The 26,455-nt window shown below is 42.0% G+C and overlaps 1 protein-coding gene across 1 annotated transcript in view; it reads left to right on the top strand.

The window, feature by feature from the left end:
• Positions 1-26,455, top strand: part of ctnna1 (catenin (cadherin-associated protein), alpha 1) — a 122,541-nt gene that overhangs the window by 29,868 nt on the left and 66,218 nt on the right. Inside the window, exon 7 of the mRNA XM_079508053.1 lies at positions 57-260. Within this exon, the coding sequence (XP_079364179.1) occupies positions 57-260 (204 nt within the window). The remainder of the gene's footprint in view (positions 1-56; positions 261-26,455) is intronic.

The raw sequence follows: 26,455 nt of genomic DNA, 5'->3' as shown, positions 1-26,455 counted from the left end.
TGTACCGTCTTTTGTTTTTAACCCTTTGTGTAATTTTCCAATTCTTTTTTTCACAGAAACAAATCATCCTGGACCCCCTGGCATTCACTGAGGAGCGTTTCCGCCCCTCCCTGGAGGAACGTCTGGAGAGCATTATCAGCGGTGCTGCCCTAATGGCTGATTCCTCTTGCACGCGCGATGACCGGAGGGAACGCATTGTTGCAGAGTGCAACTCTGTCCGTCAGGCTCTCCAGGAACTTCTCTCCGAGTACATGGGCAATGTAAGTAACACTTGCACAGTCACCACACCTTGGGGAAACTAGTACCTACTCTCTATTTCTACTACTTTATTCTCTTCCTTCCCTAAACACTGGCAACTAATGTTGAACTAACTTCCTCAGGTTGAAACCTTCCAATTAGGTGGCACTGCTGGCATCACCTGGCCACACCCCGATTGTGATACTAGTACCGTTTAACCATTGACATTTGACACCTGAGAAAACATGTATACTACTATATTCTCCACACAATTTTCCACGTGTTTTTGGCCAGAGTTACTAGAACAGCTAGAACAATGAAGTTTATAAAATGACATGCATTTACTGTAATGCAGCCTTTAAATCAGAAAATACATTTATGCCATATACAATATTATGATATCCAGACGATATCTAGGCTTGTATCATGATATAAATATAATATTGACATATTGGCCAGTCGTAGTGTGTTGACAACTTTACTCTGCTCTCATTTATTCTTTGCTTGTAGGTGCTTCATTTTTCTTTCTTGTTTCAACACCTTCTTCCCGCCCTCATTTTACCTCACTGGTTGAATAATGGCAGTACTTAATCTCTAACATCTCCACTCCTTATTCCATATGTCGTCTTGTTCTTTATCACTCAACACCATATGGCTGAGAAGAGAATTTGTGCAGATTTCAGTACCATGCCTTCGGACAAATGGTTAGGTTGGAGGCAACTGTCTTCCACAGTTAGTGGAGAAACATGGCTGTCCTTACTGTAACCTCTGTGATTGTTTCATTTTCTGGCATAACGATTTCATTTCCATTTCCTATGCTACTATGTTTGAGAACTCCAGATTAGGCTGTAGATTTTCTGATTATGTTCAAAAATCTGCTGCTTTTAACAGCTTAGGCCCAGGATATTCAACTAGGTTAGGAAAGGGGACCCAGCTGTGACAACAAATCAATACTGTATATCTTTAATACTGGCATGTCCAAAATGTGAACGTCAGGGTGAAAGTGGTTACGGCTGTAACCAAGTAAGTTAAGACAGACATTTTAAATGTTGCAATAAATTTGCTTCTGTTGGCAGTATAGCTTATGTGTGTACCATAGTGTGCCTGAAGGCGTGCATCAACAAACCATTACAAATTAAATTGGAAGCTAGTTTCCCTGGTGTCTAGATTTGACAATCGATTATATTCACTCCGTTTGGATTGTGGGCATGATTACATTTTGTTTGCTTGGATTCATTCTTGTCATGTAACTTAATTAAGTGAATCCTGGAAATAAGTTTTTCACCCCTTGGTCACCCATTTTATCAATTTATTTAAGTTTTTCCTCTGCATCCGCTTTGTTACTATTCAGCTCCATACCTCTCCTCCCAGCATACATCCTGCTATCTTCTCTAAGACCACGCACGCACACACGCACTCACTCACTCACTCACTCACTCACTCACTCTGTATATATTTATATATTTGGCGTGCGACACCATCAGATTTATGAATGAGCATAATTAACTACTTGATGCTGTTGTTGTCCTGTCCACTCGTAGTAGCTGGAGATCATTAAAAGTTATTTCTATCAGGCCAGTTCCAACTAAGTACTCCATGACTGTATTGTTAGGAACTTTTCATGCGTTATAAGCATAACATCCTTTAGTTAAATCCTTATGCAGCAAATAAAAGCCGGAGTTTAATTGCTGTAAAGGACGTGTTGGGCATAGTGGCATAAAATGCATTATTTTGCCTTGAGCATAATCATGAAAGTAAAGTCGTGATATAAGATGTTTCCCTTAAATAATGAAATTATGACTTAGGCATATATCCACTCCCTCGCCCCTCGGGGTATCAACACAGTGTAGCCACCTGCTGCCAGTGCTGAGAAGCGTTTCTCCCTCTGCATTGTATATTTATCATACTCTCCTATTTAAAAAAGTCACCCCTGCATAAACGGCCACAGTTCTGTACACAACAAGTTTAGTGTCTTTTCCCTGCATGTATTTGTAATGCATTTATCAAGCCATTAAGTAACAGGGATTTACTAGTCTCACACTAATTGCCCACACCAAAATCTATTTATCATTAAATGGGCACCATTATTCTCAGAAAATGACAAATTTACAAAGTTGGAGTTTACTCTGTGATCAATCTCCATTGTATTTACTTGGTTGTTTCATGGAAGGGAGCATGCCACGCTAAGGAAATGTGCTTTGCGTAATCGATTTAAACTGGCCAAGCGCCACCTAAGCTTGTACTGATCAACGGTTTCTAAAGCATTTGTACTGGGTCTGGTCTCATGTGTGCAATTTCTACTGTCACGGTTTAAGCATTGCTGCTAGTTTAGGTCCTTACCAGCTGGAATGCCTTGGTGAATTATCTGTTCTATCATGCACCCTTTTTTGTCACTGTGCTTAATTTAGTGCATGGCTATATGGACAGTGTACATGCCTTAACTCCTAAGCCACTCAGCTTTCACATGAAAGTTCACTACGTTGCCTGGGTTTGTTTCATTGTATACCTGATCTGAATTGATTTGTTTTCCAACAGCTCAAGTGCACATGTAATCACTGTAAGAATCTTGCTTAATCCTTGTAAATAAGCCAGTGGAATCATTTAAGCTGTCAGGGGGCGTGAAAGGCAATGTATCCTGTTCCATTCTGGGTATTTCCATAATGAGAAGTTAGAATGTGCCTCGCTGCCACAGCCTCCCCAAGGGATTCCTGCCAGTATAGCACAGCTTGTTGTCTGTAGGTTGGTGTTCGGGGAGGAGAAATGTACCTTGGCAATGTCACATTTCTTCCCAGACGTGCTATCTCGCTGTCTTCCTGTGTTTGTCTTTCTGTCCCTCTACCGTTGCCATTGTCTCACACACGTCTCACATGTGTCCCTCCATTCTCTGGTCCTCATTCATGTTGCCTCTTTTCTTTTGGCCTGTGACATCTGTTTTAACCAGCCTCTGACTCTCCTCCCTGTAATTTAACTGTGAAATTGCTTTTTGACGTTGGTTTCCAGACAATGAGAGAGCCAGCCAGCCAGATAAATTATATTACTCTGGTGTAATGCCTTATAATTCCTTATTTCTCACTACGTAGCATTTAAGCATGCAACCTTGCATGATCCACGTTTTGATGGTGCAGTGTCCATAACACAGGAGCTGCGTTTACACAGCTTCTTCAAGGCGGAAATGTTGCTTGATTATTCAACGTCGTTCTGTATAGATTCCAAACAGAACGAGGTTGAATACTATATACTATAGAAGGTACGGACATGGAATGGGGCCGGGGGTTGTTCTGCTATTAAGTAGGCACCTCTGCCAGAGCCAAAGACGGAGCCAAAGCGAAGTCTGAACATTTTTCACACTAGTGAGGAGCGCGTCTGCTTTTTTTCTACATTGTGGCTCCTCAGAGGTGAGCTGTCTAGATTCTAATTTTGATTAGCCCCAGATAGACCCTCTTCTAGGCTCTAGAAGAGGGTAACCTTGCGTCACCAGGCTTGCTTTCCATCTCGGAGGAAAGCCTGGTCTGTGTTACAAAATTGCTGTGTGAACCGGTCTGGAACGGATGATATCGCTATGTCATGTAGTATTGTTTTGTAGTCACCAGGCAGGGAGAATCATATCATCCGCTCCCGACCGGATCATAAACCCGAAAAGGAATGCTGCCTAGGCTAAGAAGAGGGTCTATTTGGGGCTAATTTAAAGAACCACTGGGATGATCAGAAACGCATTTCTTCTGCACGTTGCCAAGGACGTCACTCACACATTGACGTAATTTGTGAATTGTTATTTTTAGATTTAATTTGACTTTAAAGGAGAATTCCATAATAAAAGGCTTTCTTACCTTTCGAACAAGAAGGCACTGGAGCAGCTCAGACGATTTAGGCCCTTATTTTATTATATCAGGGTGCAGGTAAAAAGTGACGACCTGACGAAGATGTAATTGACACATCGAAACGTTGTCACTTTTTACCTGCACCCTGATATAATAAAATAAGGGCCTAAATCGTCTGAGCTGCTCCAGTGCCGCCTTGTTCGCATGTTATATGTCCTGCTCCTGAGATGCACCAGACTGGCCTGCTATAGGCTAGAGGCGCGGCTGGAACTCCCTTCTGCTTTCTTACCTTTATTGTCTCCACCAGGCCGAAGGCATGGGGAGAGAGTATGTTTTGCACTCCGTCCGTCCGTGTGTCCGTCCGTCCGTCCGTCCGTGTGTCCGTCTGTGAACAGCTAATCTCTGGCACCATTAACCCGGTCGCTGCCACATTTCTCACACACACTCCCTGGATGCCAACCATGAACCTCTGCCCCCAAATTTCCAGACCGGCCTGTTATAGCGCCACCAGGAGGCCGCTTTGTGCAAAACAAGTTTTTGGACAGTACACCTACAGATTTTGTCCAAACATCACGCAAATTGGTACACAGTCTCTCTAGAGCCATTCAACGAAACGGGTCTTTCAGATTTCTCAGACTCCATCCTGATTGGCTAAGATTGGCTTCCAAAGTTTGCAGGAGTGCTCAGTTTCAAACAAAATGCTGCAAATCATGAACACATCGTGTGATTTCCGTTAAATTGCGCACGCACATTCCCACCAGGCCGAGGAAGAAATGCCATGTGAACATTTTCAATTCTCAGCCTCATGGTGGCGCTATAACTGGCCGAAAAGGGTTTTTACCTCCAACTGCACGGATTTGTGGATAACTTTGTATGCCAACTCCCTAGAGGCCAAGGAAAAACCTTTGCCTGGAATTTTTCACATCTGCTCTTTATAGCGCCACCAGGAGGCCGACATAATGTAAAACACATTTTTCTAATATTACTCCTTCAGATGTTATCCAAATTTCACGCAAATCGGTACACATGCTCTCTATAGTAATGTGATCAAGACGGGTTTGTTTGATTTCTCAAAATCCACCTTCATTGCCTACGATTGGCTTCTAAACTTTTCAGGAGTAGCCCGCTTTGTATCTGTTTTGTACAAAACTACTCAACGCAGCGTCCGATTGCGGTGAAACTGTGCATGCATATTCCCACTATAGGCTGAGGAAGAAATGCCACTTGACAGTTTTCAAATCAGCCTCATGGTGGCGCTACAACAGGCCAAGCCGTGTCACACACACACACACACACACACACACACACACACACACACACACACACACACACACACACGATTATATTACTCCTAAACATTTTGCCAAACATCACACACGCTCCTATCCTCCTGGTGGAGACCTGTGCCCAGAAGGGCACTTTTTCTAGTTTGTAGTTGTTACGTCCCCACCAAAGAGGTCCAGAGGTGCCATTTTGTGCAAAAGCGCATTATTGGCTATTTCCCCTAATCTAAGCCCTCAATGAATTGAATTTAATTGAATGGGGCATTGGGGTGCTAATTTGCTTATTTCCATCGCTCCATTTTTTTAATATATATCATCTCTTCATAATGTAAATGGTATCCCAAGCGGCACACTTTACTACTTATTTCGATGGAAATAAGCTAATTAGCACAAAAACCCACCCCCCATTGAGGGCTTATATTAGGGGAAATAGCCAATAATGTACTTTTGCACAAAATAACACCTGGGCCTCTTTGGTGGGGACATAACGACTACAAAGAAACGTAAGAAAGCCTTCTAGCATGGAATTCTCCTTAAGTCAAAGTATAGAACAGCTGACAACTTAAAATGTATAGTGTGACACTAGATGATGACACTGTTGTTTAAAAGAATGTCTGTATAACAGCATTTCTCCTAAAACGTTTTTTACTTGACACACAGAATGCGGTACAACGTTTTGGCCACACTTGGCTTTCATCAGGTGAACTGATTTGTGACCATCCCTCATTTAAATGTGGGTCACAACACCTGACTATGGTGACAATGTTACAGGGCCGCAGTAGGTTACTTATAACACCAAGACAAGATTTGTGAGTGATTACCAATAAGGCACCAGTAATGAAGTAGATTTCCATGGTTGAGCTGGAGTGCATCACCTGGCATGAATCCTTCTAGCCATGTCATAGCAGCCAGAGCCATTGTCACCCTGGGGAGTTGCCATTCAAGTAATGCACAGTGAGCTTGAGGAGGAATATGGAAACCTTATTCATTCAAGTAGACATTCAAATAGATGTGGCTCCAATAAATGGTGCCTATTCTAGACATTACATTTTGAATGGTTGTCTTGAATGGCACTTGGGTTTTTAATGGGACTTGGGAATTGAGCCGTGGGCCAAGCTTTGGAAAAAGACAATCACCTATTGAGCGTCAGGAAGGAGGATTAGATGCGTTCTCCGCCTTTAACACTGCAATAACCCCATTCTGAAGTTCATCCCTCATGATGGGACTATCATGAGCAGACAGAGGAGACATGTCATTTGACTGTGCCTCACCTAGAAATAACCTTCATGCAGAGAGCTTATTCTTTATTCATTCATATTTGCCAGTGACAACACCTTATGATATGAGGTCACATGTAACCTGAAGCAACACGATTGCCTGTCAATATGAAGTCATTGCAAGTCATAGTTTACTCTCCCAGAACGCTGGCAGTTTATTTTCCATCCTCACATTGATCTTGCTCTGTCGTAGAACGTAGAATTACAAAAGAACAGGGAACCAGTCACCGTGAAGATGGCGTGTGAGCACACCAGGGGTTTGGCTGCTCCGTCGGTCAGATGAAGGAAACTCATTTGAGACGTGGTATGAAGTTGTCCGCCGTTGAATGTCACAGTCTCCCAGAGCTGCAGCTCAGCATAGTGAGACAGCTTGGGTCTTGACCCGGTGTATTTAACCAATAGTTGATGGTGTGACGGGTACCTTGGCAGTGCCTGTGACTAAGCTTGACAGACTAAACACCCCTCACCTCAACTTGATGAGGATGCCAGTGCTGTCATTTTGAGGAACTGCCAATTATATCTGCGGTGTTGAATGTCATTCACACTGGACTGAAAATAATGGCATGTGGACACAGGGCTGCGGGAAGGTGTTTACAGTAGCAGGTGCTCAACATTTAGTAGGGGTTGTGCGTGATAGTTACTGTGATATAGCATATTTATTAGGCCTAGTAACAGAAATCTATAATGGAATAGATCTTATTGTCATTGTAACATGTACACCAAAATTACAAGTGTCAACCGATCAGTGCATAAAATCACTAAAATAATATATCTAAAGGCTAAATAATCTATTAATAAGCTAAAATTAAATAACTAATATACAACAAATTCACAACCATACATCCTCTGTTATTGCATAAGCCCTTATTGCACATGAAACATGTATTTCAGAAAGAAATGATGTTGTGGCAGCATTGATTGTGAGGGATAGAAACTGTTTTTGAGTCTGTTTTCCTTGATTTTATCGCTCTGTACCGTCTACCAGTTAGAACTGTTCTAACAGAGTGGCCAGGGTGGTAAGTGTCCTTTTTTATAATCTGTGTGATTTTGTGGTGGCCTGATTAAAATGATTGTGCTTGGATAGGGGGCAGTATAGCCTTTGCAAGATGCTGTTTTGAAATTCTAACATATGGGCTTTCTTCCCTTCGGCTTCCTCAGTCCCTCGGGCTACTAGTGAGATTCAAGCACGTTCTTACCAGGTTGTTTTTGCCTGCCTCTTACTCTACCTTTCCACTTTCTGTATTTTATTAACATTACGGGGTCTAAGGAATTGAGCGTTTCTAGCCATGATGACCTGGTCTTTATTTGTGAAGAAATAAGCTTGAGCCTTAAAGGGACACTTCACCCTTTTTGCAAAAAAAATATATGTTAATGAAGTTTAGAAGATTTAGAACACTTTCCTGGGGGTCTGTGTGTAATATGTGGTTTTAGATTTTAGCAGTGAGCCCAGTGTCTCTGATGTCATGGACACTGGGCTCACTTACTTCCTGGACTACATGTTGTAGTCCAGGAAGATATCCCTCCCCTATCCACAAGGAGGAGCAGTGCAGCGAAGCATTATGGGAATTGTAGTCCAGGAAGTAAGTGAGCCCAGTGTCCATGACATCAGACACTGGGCTCACTGCTAATATCTAAAACCACATATTACACACAGACCCCCAGGAAAGTGTTCTAAATCTTCTAAACTTCATTAACATATATTTTTTTTGCAAAAAGGGTGAAGTGTCCCTTTAATATTCAAAAATAAATGTATTGCTTAACACCCCAATCGCCCAGGACGAAGTTCACCGTCCTTTCTATTAGTAGCGCCCAGGACGAAGTTTTATCCAAAAGACGAAGTTTATTGATATGAAAACCGATCGCATCGCTCTACACAGCCTAGGGGACGTCATCGAAAATGTTCCCCCCCTGTTTAGCCGACGACAACGAAAATCTTAAAACGTTAACTCGCGATCTAAATCATCCCGTCCAATTCTAAGAAAGATCCTGTGTTAGACGCCCCCCCCGCTGTCCAGTCGCTAGTCGCGTTAGATTTAATCATGCCTCCCGTTGTTGTCGATCGCCGTTAGTGTTTTGGCTACATTTAGCTGCTCCAGCAACATCCGGTATAACTTCCGGTCCGTCGGTAAAAGTGCTCCGTTGCTATAAATCGCTTATTTAATGGTTTAAATAACCCCGGGCAATCGGAGTGTTAACTAATGCCATCTGAATGTTTATGTGCTACTTAGTGCACATCATGTCTGTATTTGACTGGCCTTGCCTGTCAATAAGCCTGAATTGTTTCATAGAATGAGTTTATTCTCACACTATCGTTCCTGACATCCTGCGTCTTATCTTATTCTCAAATACATCATTCATGCTCTGATCTCAACCTTATTTACATTTTACATAACATTTTCTAGGTACTGAATTAATTCAGAAGTTGAATAAAAGATACTGATGCATTCTTTTTTTCTTGCCGCTCGCTTCAGTTTTAAATGTCAGTTTAAAATACCAAATTTTTGGTTGAGCCTTGTGCACATTAACATAACCACAATCTGTGGTCCGAGGAGCACTTTGGAAATAATATTTTAAGTAATGATTTTCAGTGCTACCCCCCCCCCCCCCCCCACACACACACACACACACATACACACGCACACGAACAGAATATGCATATTTTTTCGATAATCTTCTCTTTATTTTAACCAACCAAAACATCCCTTGCACTACATTTTACTAGGGCCTTGAAATACATACTTTTTTAACAGACAGAGGGAACTGTCACTTTAAAAGCGTAATGTATACATCATAGTACGACTGTGTCACGCACCAAAAATAGCCAATCTACAAGCTCACACTGCGCCTGGTTGCACCGCGTTGTGAGCTTGTAGATCTGCCTTTTCAGCAACGATGGACTGAGAAGTCACACTTTGGATTATTATTATAACTATATGGCAGGGAGGCAGTTTTGAGTTTCCCCAAACGTATTATATATTGGATTATGTTATGGCAATGGAGTGTTGCTGGGCAGCAAGCACCACATGTCTTGGGTGGAAGAGGACGGTTGTTCCACTGCAGCAGCTAACGGCTCCTGTGTTTCGACTCGGTGCAGACATGCAAATGCAAAGGTATCGCATTTGGGTTTAATGCAATGCATTATTGACAGATGCCTAGTATGGATTGTCGAAATGTTCCCTTTCGTGCTTGAAGGCTACTAATTAAGTTAACAACTGTGCTACATTATTGCATTTAGCTCCCCTCTTGTCTTTTTAAAAATGTAACCTAACTTTTTCACCTGTTCCACCATACTTCCACGGCGCAACCATGACGCAAGCACCTGTCGTGTCTCGGCCCCCTTACCACCGTGGCCCAGTCAGTTTAGAGCTTGCCCAGTCTAGAGAGGGGGCGAGAAAACAAGAAAAATAACAAAAGATAGTCTACTTTGGCAGCCCTTGTGCATGCACATTTCATTGCGTTACAGCAGTTAATGGGGGGACAATTTGGAACAAAGGTGGCTTACATGCTGTAGTTTGCTACTAACAGCAATTTGCATGCACAAGGGCTGCCAAAGTAGGCTATCTTAAAACCGTTCACACCTATCAAGATGTGCTACCACCCCCCGTCAATCATTTAATCCACGCTACGCGCCTGCCCCTTATTATATAGCGAGCGGCCCCATGACGTCGGCTGCTGCGGCTATACCCGATAACAGCCTCGACAAGCCATAAGCTTATTGATACTCGGGTCTCGATAAATGCCGAACCGGGTTTGTAATGGATCCGATTTTCGGGCTCCATCCCTAGTCTCTGCTGAATGGCAACCAAAGTCATTTTAATAGGTCTTTTATTACGATATGGGGCTATTCCCATGACACTGAGTTGGCACACATGGCTCATTGATTGATTTGACTGCTTAGCATAATGCAAGGCGCAGCATGGAATTGTAAGGAGTGTGTGACTGGCATGTTAGGTTAGTCCTGAAGGTAACGAAGGTTCAGATTTATAGCAAATTATGTCACATTGTTGCGGACACGCCAAATAATTGGTGATACAGTTGTCTCCCTTTTCCACTCTGAGACATTGGAAAGAGTGCTGTGGTACTGTATTATGACAGTAATCCCGTGAGACAAGATGGCCTAGTCAGCCAGTCATGGGGGTGCACTCAGTGTTTGCCCCAGCACTGACACATGGCGTGACCTTAATTATTCCATATTGTCGTGACAGTTTCACATGGCACATGTTGAGTCAAACCTCTTCTGACACATTTTATTAATAATGTATAGAAGTTACCAACATCTGTCTGTGTTTTGTTACACAAGAAAGGCTGATGCTGAGATGCTTTGACGCATTAAGCCACTGACATTTAAATGTCTTAAACTTGACGTCATACATTAGCTGTCAGCAGCGAACGGACGTGGCTGACAGCCACCTCATTCAGAGAACAATTTAGGGGGACATATAGTGGGGCGTGTGGGTAGTTAACATTTTTGCCAGTGGCACTGGAGCTTGTAAGGCCAACAATGCACTCAAAGTTTGTAGTAGACACATTAATAATAACTTCTATAATGGGATGCTACTGTCTTGTCAGGAATGGTAATGTTGTTGTCTACATTAGGCTTTCACACAAAGACAAACTTTATAGTAGACACATTATTAATAACTTCTATAATGGGAATATGGGATTGTACTGTCTGTACTGATGGCTTAAGGTTGTATGAACTGATTCAAAAACTGGAGATCTTCTCCGTTAATGAAGTACATGAATCACCACAATATATTCCATTGGTATGTACTCTATTGTTGAACCTTGATGATGTAATGGTGAAACAGTCTGCATTGGGTCCATATTTAAAACATAATGCTAATGATGTACAGTGCACACCCCTGCACTAGGCAGTAGTTTTCCTAGCTCTATTCCTATTTTTCAATGGTGGGCTTCCCACTGTGATCTCTCTGCCCCTTTCTCACATGCTCCAGCCTCTCTCCCCTATGGATCTACACTCTTTTTAGTCTATGTTGTTCCTTGTCTTTCCATCTCTTCTCTCCCTCTTGCGTCCTGCTCTCTCCACAGTTTGCTGCTTCATACATGGTTGCATGCCCTCTAAAAATAGCAGATCTACAAGCTCACAATGTGTCACATTGCAATGCATTGTGAGCCTGTAGATTGGTTATTTTCAGTGTGCGACATTCACACATAAAGTATAAATCAGGCTTTACTCTCTCCCCTCTGCTGACTCTGTATTCTGCCTCAGGCATGTACACTAACTGACAGACGGTTCTATTTCATCCTTGTCCCTCTACGCTCATACGGTTGCCTCAATGGTAGTGTTTATAACTTGAGCGGGTAATCTACCTTCATTGCAGACCTGAAAACTCCCACATGGTTTGTCGCTCAGCTAACGCGTTAGACAGCCAATGAAAGATGATTTGCTCCAAGTTAACGTGGTAGAGACCGCTTCTTATTGAAGTGGACGCTGATGGGCTCTTGACATTGCGTTCTGATTGAGTTGCTCTTCACCTACTCTATAAAAATATAATACTTGCTACTGAGCTCTCAATGTCCAGAGGGAGGGATTATAGCCTATACCAGGTCTCTGGGCAGGGTAGGGAACTGTAAAAAATGGCTCAAAATAGATTTTAGCCATTGGTTCCTTCTTTCCTGCCGGTTGTGTGAAGTGGAGGGGGGTTCAAAGGGGAGATGCCTAATGCAAATCCAGAGTGAGCACTTCAATTTATCTAGTTGTAATCTCATCTAAATGCATGACAAAACAAATTACTCAACACACAATGTATCAAGGAGAAGATTTATTGTCCCTGAGGATTTCCATGTATTTACAACCTCCATAAAACACTCGTCTGTCAGTCACAGGATGTCTGATAACATTTCCAATGGTTCCCAATCACAAATATTTGTGGGATTGGACATGCGCGCTACGCACACAGACACTAATCCTACATACTTCTCATGTGCCAGATGGCGAAAGTAGCTGAATTAGCTCAGCTATTTTTGAGTGGTGTAAACCACTCCTACAACTGGCTTTTGTGTGCAGAAAAAAATGAGCATGGTTGCTATGTTCAAAATAATTTCTGACGTAATTAAATCACACCCGGGTGAACTGGATGACCGTAGCAACCGTGGTCATTTTCTCTGCACAAAAAAAGCCAGTTGTGAAATCACATCCAGGTGTGATTTCATTACGTCAGATCAGAGCTGATCAGGCTATATAATACCTTACCTTATATAATACCTCACATCGGACAAAAACTCCAGCTGAATCAACTTCATGGTCACAAATCATCACATCAGAAGACGACCCTACCTAGCCAAACGTCAGACCACAGCTGATCATGCTATATAAAACCTTACACCACTCAGTTCACACGGGTGTGATTTTTATTTGACAAATTAAAAAAATCCTATTATTGAAACTTGAAGTGTTCTGCATCTGAATATTATCTTTTCTATGGCTTGGTTTGTGATGCACAGGGGCCTGACATCGGTGATGAGTAGACCAAACCTTTCCATACCAAGGACCTCCAAATACTAATAAAAGGAAAGCATATCCACTAGAATGGGTGGGTGGAAAAAATAGGATTCAGCATACCGGAAAGTGACTTCATCCCTGCATTTATGGTCTTAATCAGAATGATAAAGACCATAAATGCGGATTGAAATGTAAATAAACTGACTGGGAGCAAGTCACCATCCAGTGTGTGGACTCCATATGAAGCTCCCATTGTGAAATGGCTTAACAAATAATAGGGGATCTACAAACTCAATGCATCCCAGTGCAACGTGTTATGAGTTTGAACATTGGCCATTTCAGCTGTTTTTGATAATTCTTGATAAGGACAAGTTCATGCTAGTGATGGCAAGTTGGAAGTGGTTAAACGGGCAGTTATATTTTTCGCCTATATTTATTTACTTTTTATTTTCCTCCCCTTTCTAATTGCCGTCCCTTGTGGCCACGACCCCCACTTCTGAAGACGTTATGTATACAATGCGACCCGCAGTCAAACGGGCTGTGTTTGTCCAGGCTCACTCGTTTCTCCTAAAATTGCTTTTTGTGCACACATGGCAAATGTAATGCCACATCACACTTTCTTCTTAGTCCTGCATCATTGCTCTTCTGTGAATGAGAGAGGGAACATTCATTTGGTTTCTGTGGAACAGAGCACAGGTGCCTCTGAATAACACAGTGCTCACCTTCATTGCATTGGGGCAGGTGTATTTAGATTGAAACCTCTTGGGTTTTAACCCTTTGGTCCCCCTTCACTGCAAAACATCCCAATGTCAACATCGCTGTAGAATCGCTACACTGAGAAAGGTACTGTTGAGGCTAAATTGTGTTTATTCTGGATTCCAACATGCCTGGATCTGCAATGGCTAACACTATAGGCAACATGTAATCTCAAAGGAAGTGCAATTATACAGAATGAACAGGAAAGGTACACTGGGTAGTGGTCAAGCTTCTGCCTCCCCCAACCATCCCTGTCTGGGATATGTAAGGGCAATGTTTTTGAGTGGTATGCCATTGACTGTATGAAAATGCATGGGAAAAGTGCACATTCTGTCAGTCATTGACCTTATGCACACCGCTCCCATCTTGCCAGGTAAATAGACAAGTCCTATCTGATTGTACTAAACAATGTCAAATTCGCCAACATTGCAGCTGTACGAAGCTTGAATTATCTGTTCTATCTGCAAAGTATTTGTTTCATAAAAATCCACTGTAGACATGTTATGAGCTACCTCCTGTCAAGAAATTCATTGTAGGTGATTTTATGTTGGAGTTTGGAAGTGCTCGTGGAATATCACTCAACAGACCTGTTTTGAATTTGCACATAATGCAGGAGGCATCAGGAGGAGGTTGCTTTACTGATAACGTATCCATCGGCTGATTTAAGAAATATTGAGGTTTCTTCAGGTCAATGGCCTGCTGGCAGTCTGCACAAGTAATATGATGCTGATTAGCCTAGTACTTTGGAAGATAAGCCGTGGACAGACACACGGACACGTAAATGCAAGATCTCCGCCTGGCGGAGATAATAGGCTATAAATATTCACACCCCATACACATTTTGTCCTGTGTGGCATTTCGGCGCCCTTGGTAGTTATTGTCAATGGTTCTGACCTTATTGAAATTTACTGAGTTGCTGACGATATGCGTGGCTGGAAATGGGGCGCTGAGCTCTGTTACAGAGATTTATGTGCTGCCTCTACCTCCTGCTTTGTCACTGTTTGTTTGAAGTGGGGAGAAATGCATGCTACTAAACAGAATAGGCAAAGAACCTGGTGATTTGTTTTGTTGACATATGAGGCAGTCTGTTTGATGCTGCAGGTGGCTTTGAAGGGTCCGTCTGTTTTCTCTGATATGTTGGCTACTTGGCTCTATATGAATGACTGGCATATACTAGTGGAGCCCTTTGATGTATTGAAGCAAGTTAAAAATATTGGTCTCTGCTCACTTGACAGTTATTTATTATTTTTGGAGAGGAAACAATGGAGGTTGCATTTTATTTTGGTCAGATTGAATGAGGTAGAAATGAATCGTAATTGAGTGAGTTGATAAAAGTGCAGCTTATGTCTTACCTCAGGACTCGGGTACTTTATGGTACTACTGTATGTTTAAATGTTTTTGCCCTGATATTAATAAACATGATATCGTGCAGATTTATCGGTCAGGCCGATAATCGGTTGATCCCTAGATATTTATGTCCAGACATTAGCGTTTGTTGGATATAGAACAGGAAATTGATCTTTGACTCATCTATTTGACCTCAAGATGTGTTCAGACTGAAAGCATAAATAATTTGCTCAACCATGTCACACTATTCATTACATTGTGTGCATTTGATCGTATCTTGACATTGACACAGTTGTCGGAACAAAATATCCTTCTGGGACAAATAGTCTAATTTAATCTTAATATTGAATCGCTTTGCATCCGGTACACCTCTACTAGTTTGTGCAGATTTCACATTTATTAGCTAAATTCACCCAATGTCATCCCTTAGTTATTTATATGGCTCAGCCTTGTTTTAATCATGCCACTGGTCCAGTTTAAATCAAGTTGACAGGCCTTAAGGTATTGTACACGGTGAAGTACATGAATTTTCATCATTATGAATCCATATGCAGTCTGGGGCAATGCACACGGATCCAAATTATTCCAAGGGGTGCATGATACAAAAAAAGTATGCACGCACACACGCACGCCTTCGTCTCCCTCAGGAAAAAATATATATACCGGTATATGTGTGCGGATATATTCTGTCTTCTCATTATGAATCCATAGCATCCCATACTGACAATGTCCATGTTATAATATAGACATTAATAATGAAATCCAAATGACTGTACACCTGGCTTTTTTCACTACCGGTGTATATACTGTACATAATCCTATGGGAAGTTACTGTGTTTTGACAAGTCAAATCTACAGTGTAAACATATCTGTGGAAATGAGTTGATGTGAAGTTTGAATCACCTGTAGCCTGTGTTGCTGCGGATCAGCAGTACCCTTCAGCTGCTGTACATTGTTTTTGAGGAAGGCTGCCAACATCCCAGACCTCTCTCACAGCAGCCCAGAGAGAGTGAGTCTATTTTTAACTGCTGCCAGATCTTGAGACCAAATTTGTTGCTCATTGCTGTTGTGTAAGACAGAGGCTCAACTTGTAAGTGATGGCACACTGGCATGTGTTGGAAACGGAGCTCAGGTGCTCTGTGAGATTTTATGATTTAATGTTACACCAAACTGAATTATCTCTCTCTGGGTTAATGCATTTTGAAACTTACACAGAGTGCATTTGCATTAGCACCCCCACGTATGTATAATTATAAAATACTTTATATGACCTTTCCAGAAATGCAATATATTGTGCTGCCTGTGTATTTTGCTGCAACTCTGCAAGGGAGAAGGTGCCCATGGGTGTCGAAAGCATATCCTTCTGCCTTTGAATATCCTCCTGCATTCTAAAACTTGCAGGGACATAACATCTTTGAATATAACGTTACACTGTGGCTATCACATTGAGTGTCTGAGTGCGAATGTACCCACATTTACTTAACTTTGGTTGGATTCTGATAATGGGCTGATAACGTTTTGTCCATGTTGAAAGCATCTCTAATCTGATTCCTCTGTACCATAATGGAATATCTGCGGACAATTGCCAAGCACCACTGTTATGTTATCCACGCGAGAATCGCATATACCGGTAGGTCTGAGTGTACGATTTGAAGGGGAGTGAAAACGTGTAATTTGTAACTGGGGGAGTCCCAAGATGCCGAAAGATGAACTAACTGATAGCAACGTTTAAGGTTAATTGTGATAGTAAGTGTAAGTTTAGTTGTTCAAGCCACTAAAGTTATTTTATGAAAGGATTAGAATCTGCAGGGAACAAGATTAGCCCAAAACTGTAGAAGTCAGAATACAAATTTTTGCTATGCGATGACATTTTGTAAGTAAAGTGTAAAAAAGAAGAAAAAATCACACCTGTGTGAAGTGAGTGGTGCAACTCCGTGTGGGGTCCCCAGGGGTCCGCAGAACTTCCAGACCCACAGGAACGAGCCCAGGGTGCCGGCCCGGTTCCGGTGAGCCGCCCCGCGTCCGAAACGGTTGAGACATGAGTTACCGTGTGGGGCTCCCCAGGGGGTCCCTGTACTGTCCCTGTACTGTCACACCCAAAATCATCATATATAGAGTTTATGTGTATTGGGCTGCACAGCAGTGACACAACAGTGATGAAAACCAACCAAACGCTATTTTCGTGCTCTGACACAGCCAGGAACACAGCCAGAGAATCCATCTACTAAAGCCGAGAAGAATCATTTCTTATTCACATATGGTAGAATAAGGGTAGTTAAAATGCATGGATGAGCGATAAAGACCATGCAATTTCAGGACTGTTGCATACAGTCTTGTCTCTGATGTCTGCTATTGCCAGGGAAGAACTGATTTCATCTGCTGAAGCGCTGTGACCTGTGTTTGCAGCTAAACCACATCTGGGATGCTTCCATGTCACATTCTGTGTGTTCTTCAATTCGCTGTTGAAATTAATCCTTGTAATGGTAAAATATTCATGATGCTTTTGTGGACAACATTTGCTCATACCTACAGGCAGTTGAAATGTCTGCCGTAAAATTTGAAAGGTCATTTACTCTTAGATGGTACCACTACTTATCCCCATCTCACCCAGTTCAAGGGTGCGTTGCATAAATGTGTATGTGGGGACCTGAGGGTAGCAGATTGACTTAAAATGAGTCTGAAGGTCAGTGATTGCTATACAGTTGGCATGTGTGGTCAGGATATAAAGCAACTCTGACAAGTTTATTTAAAGGAAGGTAGCAGAGTTCTCTATTGATTGGTGAAAAATGAAAGTGGCTTTTTATTCATTCATGAGTTTATTCACTTTTTCTAACGCTTGGTGGATCCCTTGTTGCTGGTGCTCAGTACAAATGTTATCCTCTGGTCTCTTGATGTAAAGTGAGTAGATTTCTTTGCTTTAGGCGTGGCTCATTGGTTCCCCAATTGATGTCTGAAATTTCAGAACATGTTCTGTTTAACAATAACTTTCTAATAATTGCTGTAACAGAAAGTTACACATCTGTTACATAAGCACCTGACTTGGCCTGGCATGGCCAGACTAATATCACTGGGTAGATATTAGTCTGGAATCTCTGTGTGGAACCTGCATTTCCAAGTGGTGGGATAAAAAAAAATGCCTCTGGTGATAAACTTGCCCCATATTTGCATACTGGTTCCTGATTGGTCCCTCACTACTTTGGAGGGAATTAAATCCAATCACAACTGAGTGGTGCAATTTTTATGCGATGGCAAATTCGTCTGGTTTCCAGGCTACACCTGACTGCCAGCTTAAGATGCATGTCAGTATGCAGTCGGATAAGAACCAAGGATGTTGCTTTGACATTTTTGTGAGACTTGTGAAAATGAAAGACTAACTTTCACAAATACTTCACCGTCACTTGAATAATGTAAACCTTTATCTTAAACAGTCATGGCAGGTTCTTTCGATGTGCCCCACAAACATTTCTGTATGTTGTCACTGCTGTTGTATCCTGACTCACCTGCTAGAAGGACATACTGCCCAACACTCCCTGCTGACAGATGGGGCCCCAGCCCGTAGGATTATGTGCAGTGACAAATATCACCTTCCCCGCCTGGCTTCCCTCCCCCGAACACATTCATGTGTGCCCAGGGGTTCTCAACCTGGGGGTCTATATTTATATAATTATTTTGGGGGGGTCCCCAAATTATTTTCAAAAAAAGAAACAAAATAAAAACCCATTTTTCTTTTTTTGCCACAGAATGCCTCGAAAATGGAAATGTAGAGTTTACATAGTACACATAGTTCATACATAAACTTTCCTTATTGATTATATCTGGTTTCAGTATTTATTTATGATGTATTTTCTCTAAGGTTATTGTAGCGGTCAATTTGTATTGGTGGTGGGGAGGGGGGGTGAGGGTCGTGAGACATGGCCAAAGCATTTTCGGGGGTCCCCAGCCAAAAACGTTGAGAACCCCTGGTATAGACTCGAGAAAGCCGGATGCACCACGGTGGCTTCAAACCCCGTTCCTCTGTCGTGGTGGGTAGCTGGTTCTTACATTTTAAACAATGTGATTCTACCACTGGCAAAAATGGATGCCTTCTAAGCCAAGACCTAATTCTGAATGCGAGAGGTTTTTGCTAGAGGATTACTTGTTTCCAAGGTGAGATGGACTCTGTGAATTGATCTGTGATGAATGTGTTGGTGAGGAGACCTCATGGGGAAGCAGGCGACACCTATGCATGGTTCACGAAATACACACGCACGCATGCGCGCACGCGCGCACGGGTATGCACGCTTGTGTCTTTGTCCTCGGCAGATGTGCAGTTTTCCCTGACCTTGGCTACAAGCAATTATTGTGACGCATATTTTTATCTCCCTTTAGAAGGTTGGATTGTTTCATTATGGGAATTATATTAAACAAATATTACAATTACATAAGTAAATGTCCTTTATGTAGGCCTATAGCCAAAATAATCTGTAAATTCCTCCCTCAAGGACAGTTCCTGATTGGAACCAGTGTGCAATATGTTCAGTACAGACAATACAGCAAACGCAAAAGCGTTTGATGGAGTATACATGGAGTCTTTTTCTTAAGCATTTCAGTTCTGCTTTAGTCACAGGGATGGCATAAAATTATCATATACTTTACATCAATGCCTTTTAGAGAGCAGTAATAATTGGAATATTAAAGTAAAGTTATTTAATCAACCCTGACTAGAATGAATTTGCCTGTTATTAAAAATGAGAAATAGTCCGACAAAAAATATTTATAGTAAGACCTAGGTTAGCTTTAAGATAAGACTCGGAGTAGCAATGAAGCAGTTGCTTAACATGCCTGATACCTGCGAGCCACTGGGCAGACTATATCTGATGTTCTCAAAGAAACTTAATAGACATTATCCCATTTCTGTTTTAAGGAGTATCTGAGCCTTATCTGTCTGATAAGGCTCACATTATTTAAGGCTGAGGACTCGGTCAGATCAATCAAATTAAATTGGGAAAGAAAAGTATAATGTAAAAGGTTTATTAATTGTGTTGTGCCGGGCATAATTTGGGCACCGTCCAACTGAACGGACTGAAACACTGCTTGTGTGTCACAAGTCACATATGACCCGAGTGTGCAGTCACTGCATTGTCAATTCAATCGGACCAGTAGTTTACGAGGACCGAAAAAACACAAATTGCTTTATCTGTCTGACCTCAGATCTAAGCAGGACATCGTCTTCCAGTATAAAAGTTACATTTTAAAATGTGAAATATTTCAAAAATAATATAAAGCATTGTTTTTTTGGGAGGTATTTACTTCCTTGGCCTACTGGCACTGCCGCAAACCAGTGCAGTGGTTTGCGAGATTAGCTGCAGATAACAGGCCACTACAGTGTAACACCGTCAAAATGTGGTATTGAATCGTCAATGCTAATCATAGAGAATAATACCAGGACTCAAATCATGAGTCCCCATGCTGTTCTGCTCCACTAATAATAACAGTATGATGTGAAATTTGACTGCACACTATTTGGAAACATAATTAGCACAATTTACATAATGCTGCTCCTACAAGGACCTCTAATTGTATTTAATAAAAATTCTGGAAAATAACAAAATTGTTTCCTTACAAATAAACAAGGTTAGGCCAAGATTAATCGTTTCTGAAACCCTTTTCCTCAAGTAAATTAACTCTTCAACAATATGTTTATCAGCTAAAATGGAAGGGAAACAGGCCTGGATGTGGTAAAATAAGAATTGTGAACTGCTTTGATTTATCTGCTGACATATATTTTATGACTTTCATAACTTACACTAATTAAATGTTTTGCTTTACTTTATTTGTTTATTTAGACAGGACAATGCATATTAATAGACATTACATAAATGCAATACACCGGATTTAGCAAACATGCAAATTATCATCTGCAGTCCCCACATAAAAACATAATGCATAACACTCATTTTGTGAGTAAATACTCCTGTTGTCTACAATATGATTCAAGTTGTGTAATATAGACTTAATTCATCCTGCAATTTTGTAGTACTTTAGTTTGAATTGCATTGCTGTGTGAATGACAGGAAAAACTGCCTATATTGTGGAGGCTCCAGCAGGGAACCAGTTTATATGATGTCTGACCACGTATGACCTCCATGTTTGAGTTTTGCCATTCAGAAAGAGAATAATGACTTGGAGTGATAAGCTGTCCATCGAGAGATCTGGATTATAAACTAATAAACATTGATAATTGATTTTAATACTTTTGATGCGAGCCATTATAATAAGTCTGTTGTCCCTTCCCTGCTGGATATTTTCTTTTGAAGACCCCAAAATTCACGACCTTTTGAACGGGAAGCAAAATTGGCGACGTTAATATTAGCCGCGATCTCTCTATAAGTCACCTGAAACGTTTAGATTGTAATCGCAAGGCAGCAATGCTTTTGTAATGAGCTGTGAACATCGCCGTTCAAATCAAAAACCTTAATCTGGGAAAAGAATCCGAGATTAAAGGATATTACGATTTCAGTAAGCTTGGCAGTGGACATTTTACTGACGGGCCATAGCTTAGCATTGCTTAGCAACGGAGAGCTAAACAGACGGTGGCGATCAGCGATCTCAAACCGAATCAATATTAAAAAGTTGTGTGTTAGGCAGTGAGCGCCATTGTTGCAGCCCTAGTTGCTAGAGTAGTGTCAGTATGTGGTGAGCTATAGCGGTAATGCACTACTCGTTTTGTTAAAAAGAAGAAAAAGAAGCGACCTCACCCTAAAGGACAAGGTCACGTGCACAAATCCGCCTGGGTGACAGCAGACTGCTGGGCGAGCGCTGGCGCTTTGGAATGGGGGGTCAGATCAACATATCCGCCTGGGTGACAGCAGACTGCTGGGCGAGCGCTGGCGCTTTGGAATGGGGGGTCAGATCAACATATCCGCCTGGGTGACAGTAGACTTTTTGGGCGAGCGCTGGCGCTCAGGGATCTCATCAGGGATCTCCATCCCTGATGTCACGTGATGTCACCTGTGGTGACCAACCAACCAAACAGACTGAAGGGAAATGCACAAATTCATAGTAAATGCGACCTGCGGTCACACATTAATTGATTTTCATTTTGGACACTTTTACACATCTATAATTGTTAATGGGTATGATACAGAAATGGTCAGTGGGTGTGATACAGAATAGGTTTCAGAAGAATGTCCGCAGATCAATTTGATGAATTAAAAGACCAACTGGAATTCTACATGAATCACATCATCATGCATAGTGCTGTCATTGATTTATCTGAGACTGGCATGAGTACATTTCTTTGTCTGGTTTATAAGTCCTGGTGGTGCTGGCTAGCTACACCATGCAATATGCATGTAATATGATGACTGAAATTATGACTTACCAGTAAGATGCCCTGAGGGCGAGAAGGGACCTCGCCCTAAAGGGCGAGGTCACAACCTTGTTGACAGCAGACTGCTGGGCGAGCGCTGGCGCTTTGGCATGGGGGGGGTACAGGGCTTGATGAGGGCCCAGGTAGGGCCGGGGCTTAATTTTTGGGCCTGTTGAGAACTCTAGTAGAATAAGCTAATCGGGTGGAAATGCTATTGTTTTTGGAAAATTGCAGAGGCTAACGTTCTAGAAATGGCTGCCATGCCATTATTATGACAGATATTAACATTATTAAGTGCTCCTCAGCGGTTAGCGACTAGCGAGGTATTGCTGCTGGTGCCGAGTTGACGCTTGCAACAAATGGCTCAGTGGAAGATGGATGCCATCTGTCAAACTTGGCACACACTCCTCCCCTGCTCAGGAGGAGTAAATACCTGATGGACAAAGAGTAAATACCTGATTGACACAGAGTAAATGCCTGATGGACAAGTCCTTGGCTTCTGTTGTCAGTCTTTTGGACGTCATCCACACATCAGGATTCTTCACTGGTATCCTTGTACAAGCCTGGGATGTGTTTTGCAAAATCACCCATATGAATTTATGAAACTTGTAATAAGCTGTTGTGATACTCAGCTGGACATGTAAACAGTGCAGACTTCTTGGAATTAGCTCAAGTGTGCCTTGAGTGTTTGTTTGCATTTTAAGAAAATTAATTCTGAATTTAATTTCTTAAAAGCAAGCAAGGTCTGTTATTGGAAAAGCATTTCACTTTTCATCACATTATATTCGTAGAAGTTCAGGAACATATTGAGTGCCCTGGGAATATATTGACGTCTTTCCCCCAGTTTTCAATGTTGGTAATTTAAAACCAATTTTAAAAATATTAAAACATTATGCTGACTGCAAGCCTAGTTCTATATACTCATCACCCTGAGGGAGGCCAGACGTCTCATGTCACCGTCCGTGACTCCATAACCTAGTTAGTTCCTAATGCAAGTCAATGACTTACTAGCCTGGGGTCCACCTATGCTTTCTATGGCATAGGCAGCTCCCGGCAGGATCCGCCGGGAGAATCTAGACGCAGCTGCGCGACATGAGACTAATTAATTAGAGCGACGGGGAGAGAGAGAGACAGAGGAGGGTGTGTGTGTGTGTGTGTGTGTGTGTGTGTGTGTGCGCGTCAATTTAACAAAGGTGCAGACGATCAGAAATCAGCAGAGAGTGATCGACGTTTGCGCTACTCTATGCCGAATTGAAGTGGACTCGGTCCCAGACTTTTTTTTCTCTCCCTGGAAATAGAAACGTCTGGGTTTCCGAGGCTAATGACTTACTTGTCCCATATACTTTATTTTTTTCCCACTTTAAATGGATTTTAGCATTATACGCCTCTGGAGTTCAGCACATCAGAGTGTGTGCTTAGTTTGCATGCTTGAATACTTTAATAATGACGAACACTACAAATATTTCACCTCATGAAGGAATCATCGTTAAGCTGATTGAGCTCTTTCCAATATTGAGAGGAATACAGAAAGCAAATGGGTGTTGGTTACATTCTTGTACACAAGAGGTCACATTCTTGTTGGTACACAAGAGGCCATGGTATATCTGATCATGATGATTATACCATAATGGTATAAGTACGATAATGCACTCGGACTCCAGGTCTTGTCATATAGGTTTTATAACTTAATTGTCAGTTAAATGGGACTCTATGAGATGCAAGGCGTTGCCTGGCAACCGGGCCAGTGTTAAAAGTAGATTTTCAGCTAAACCGTTTCATATTTGATATAAAGCTTTATCTCCGAGAATTGTCGTAGTTGCCATATAATTGGTGTAGAGGGAAACTCTGATAATTCTTGTAGTTGGCATAGAAAGAATTAATAGCAACAAGATTCACCAAGTATTTTTTAACTTTATCAACTAGATCTGTGCCCGTCGGCCACTGGCCTACTTGGGAACGATGCAAGTTGGGAACCTAGTATGCAATACCTGTTGTCATAGCATCCGTTTTAATCGTCTGTTCGAGTCTCATATGGAGATCTCTGTACATGTCTGTGTTTGGAGAGTGCAAACCGACTGAATAGTGGACTGGTTAAGTAATCAAATGGCAGGTGTGGGGTTGCCTTGGCAATCAATTGGCTGAGGCAGAGGCTTGGAATTCTACAGGTGAGGGGACTTGGGCTCCTTAGGTCCACTGGCAGAGCCTGACCACTGAGCCTTTTCTGGTGTTCTGGACAACGGTAGCCTGATACTCAGTCTGTAAAGAAACTATATCGTACGTCGATTAAATAGCCAGATTGATACAGTCGTGAGTCACCGCAGTGGGGGCAGCCATGTTTGTTTGACGTTGTCGAGTGAGGGGGCTGATGGCCAATCAGCTGCTGCGATCGGATTTTCGAACGACAAGTCGTAAGGAGTCACCAGACCTGAATCGCCAGCACATACTTTCTTAATGGGCGTGGCTAGCGATTCAGGGCTAGAGCCAGGCTAGGACAACGGTGTATCCCACCGACTCAAGGCCGGCCACTGCCGCACTGCACTCCTTGTCATGGTGTGGAATGTGTGTCAAATTTGAAGTCGGTGGGGCAAATGGTTCTCGAATTAGGTGGAACACACACGCGCACACACACGCGCACACACACACGCACTCACACACAGACACACAATTTCAACATTGCCTTTTGTTTCTCTCTAGTAGGATGTCTGTCAGTCATTGCTAACCAAAACTCACTCAGGATTATACAATATGAAGCAATTCCTGTTATGCCAAGACAATTGATCCTCACTAATCCCAGTTGATGTTGATTATCTACCATGGCTAAAGAACTTCTGGTTCGCACATCCCAAGTTTATGCTTTTGGCCATGATTGAAGAACTTCTGGTTGTCCAGTATTATAGATGAGACATTTATTTTTAAGGTTTTGGGTAGTCTTACGTTGCCAGACTGTTGCCTCTCGCAATTTACAAATGCTTCCATCATACAGTCTGAAAAATATTTTTGTGAACGAAAATGGCAGCTTCCTTACTCAGATTTCCGGAAGTGTAGTTCCAGACTATATAGCATTCGGAGATTGTGGTATAGTTGTCTGGCTACGCAAGTACGCAAGACTAGGTTTTGGGTAGTAAATACAAGTGGAAGGTATTTGATGAGATCCTAGACGAATGTCGTTTCTATTAAACTTTTTCTACATTTATAGGTGGCCTCATAATGAACACCTGAGGCTTACTTGGTCTCTGATTCCTTGAACCCTTCAGGTTTCCTGGGACCTAGTTCAGTATGTATCGAGTGTACAGACTAGGGCTGCCTGATATGGTCAAAGTGTTGCAACATTGAAAACTAACCATTATCCAAAAAAGTGTTACACTGGAACAGGGCTAACAACGCAACACAATGTAGCACACCGTAGGAAATGGTATCAAAACAATTTTGTGTTTGTTTACACAAACCCTCAAATCTGGACATGGGAGGAACTTACTCCCCTCAAAAATTAAATGGGCCTGTTCCTTACCGGTGGGCAGTGGTGTGAGCTCAGATTTATTGCATACTCTGTGCCTCTGCCTTATTACTGCAGACAGCTCCACATAAATTGCCTCCAGATAGATCTTACTTCTCGGGAAACTTGTCTATCTAAAGGTTAGAGGTTTTTAATCGGGTTTCCTCCCAACTTTGATATGTGTGTTCCGATCATTCAGCTCAATTTTCCTACAGTATATTATGGGCTATGCATTGGGACTGCATCACTTCCCCTGGATCGCATCCAGTTTGTAATGTAGGTGAGAATTAAGACAGCCTTGCATTGTTGGTTGGCAGCAGAGTGGAGTCGGCCTTCCTTGATAATTTCGCAACATGCCGTTTAGCTTATACAGCAGTTCCCCAATTTTATGACCACCTCCACTGTAATTGAAACCTCAAATAACCTC

This window comes from Electrona antarctica (genome assembly GCF_951216825.1).
Source record: "Electrona antarctica genome assembly, chromosome: 1".
Taxonomy (NCBI): Eukaryota; Metazoa; Chordata; class Actinopteri; order Myctophiformes; family Myctophidae; genus Electrona; species Electrona antarctica.
Note: the sequence above shows the minus strand (reverse complement) of the source record. Positions and strands in the feature narration are given on the sequence as shown.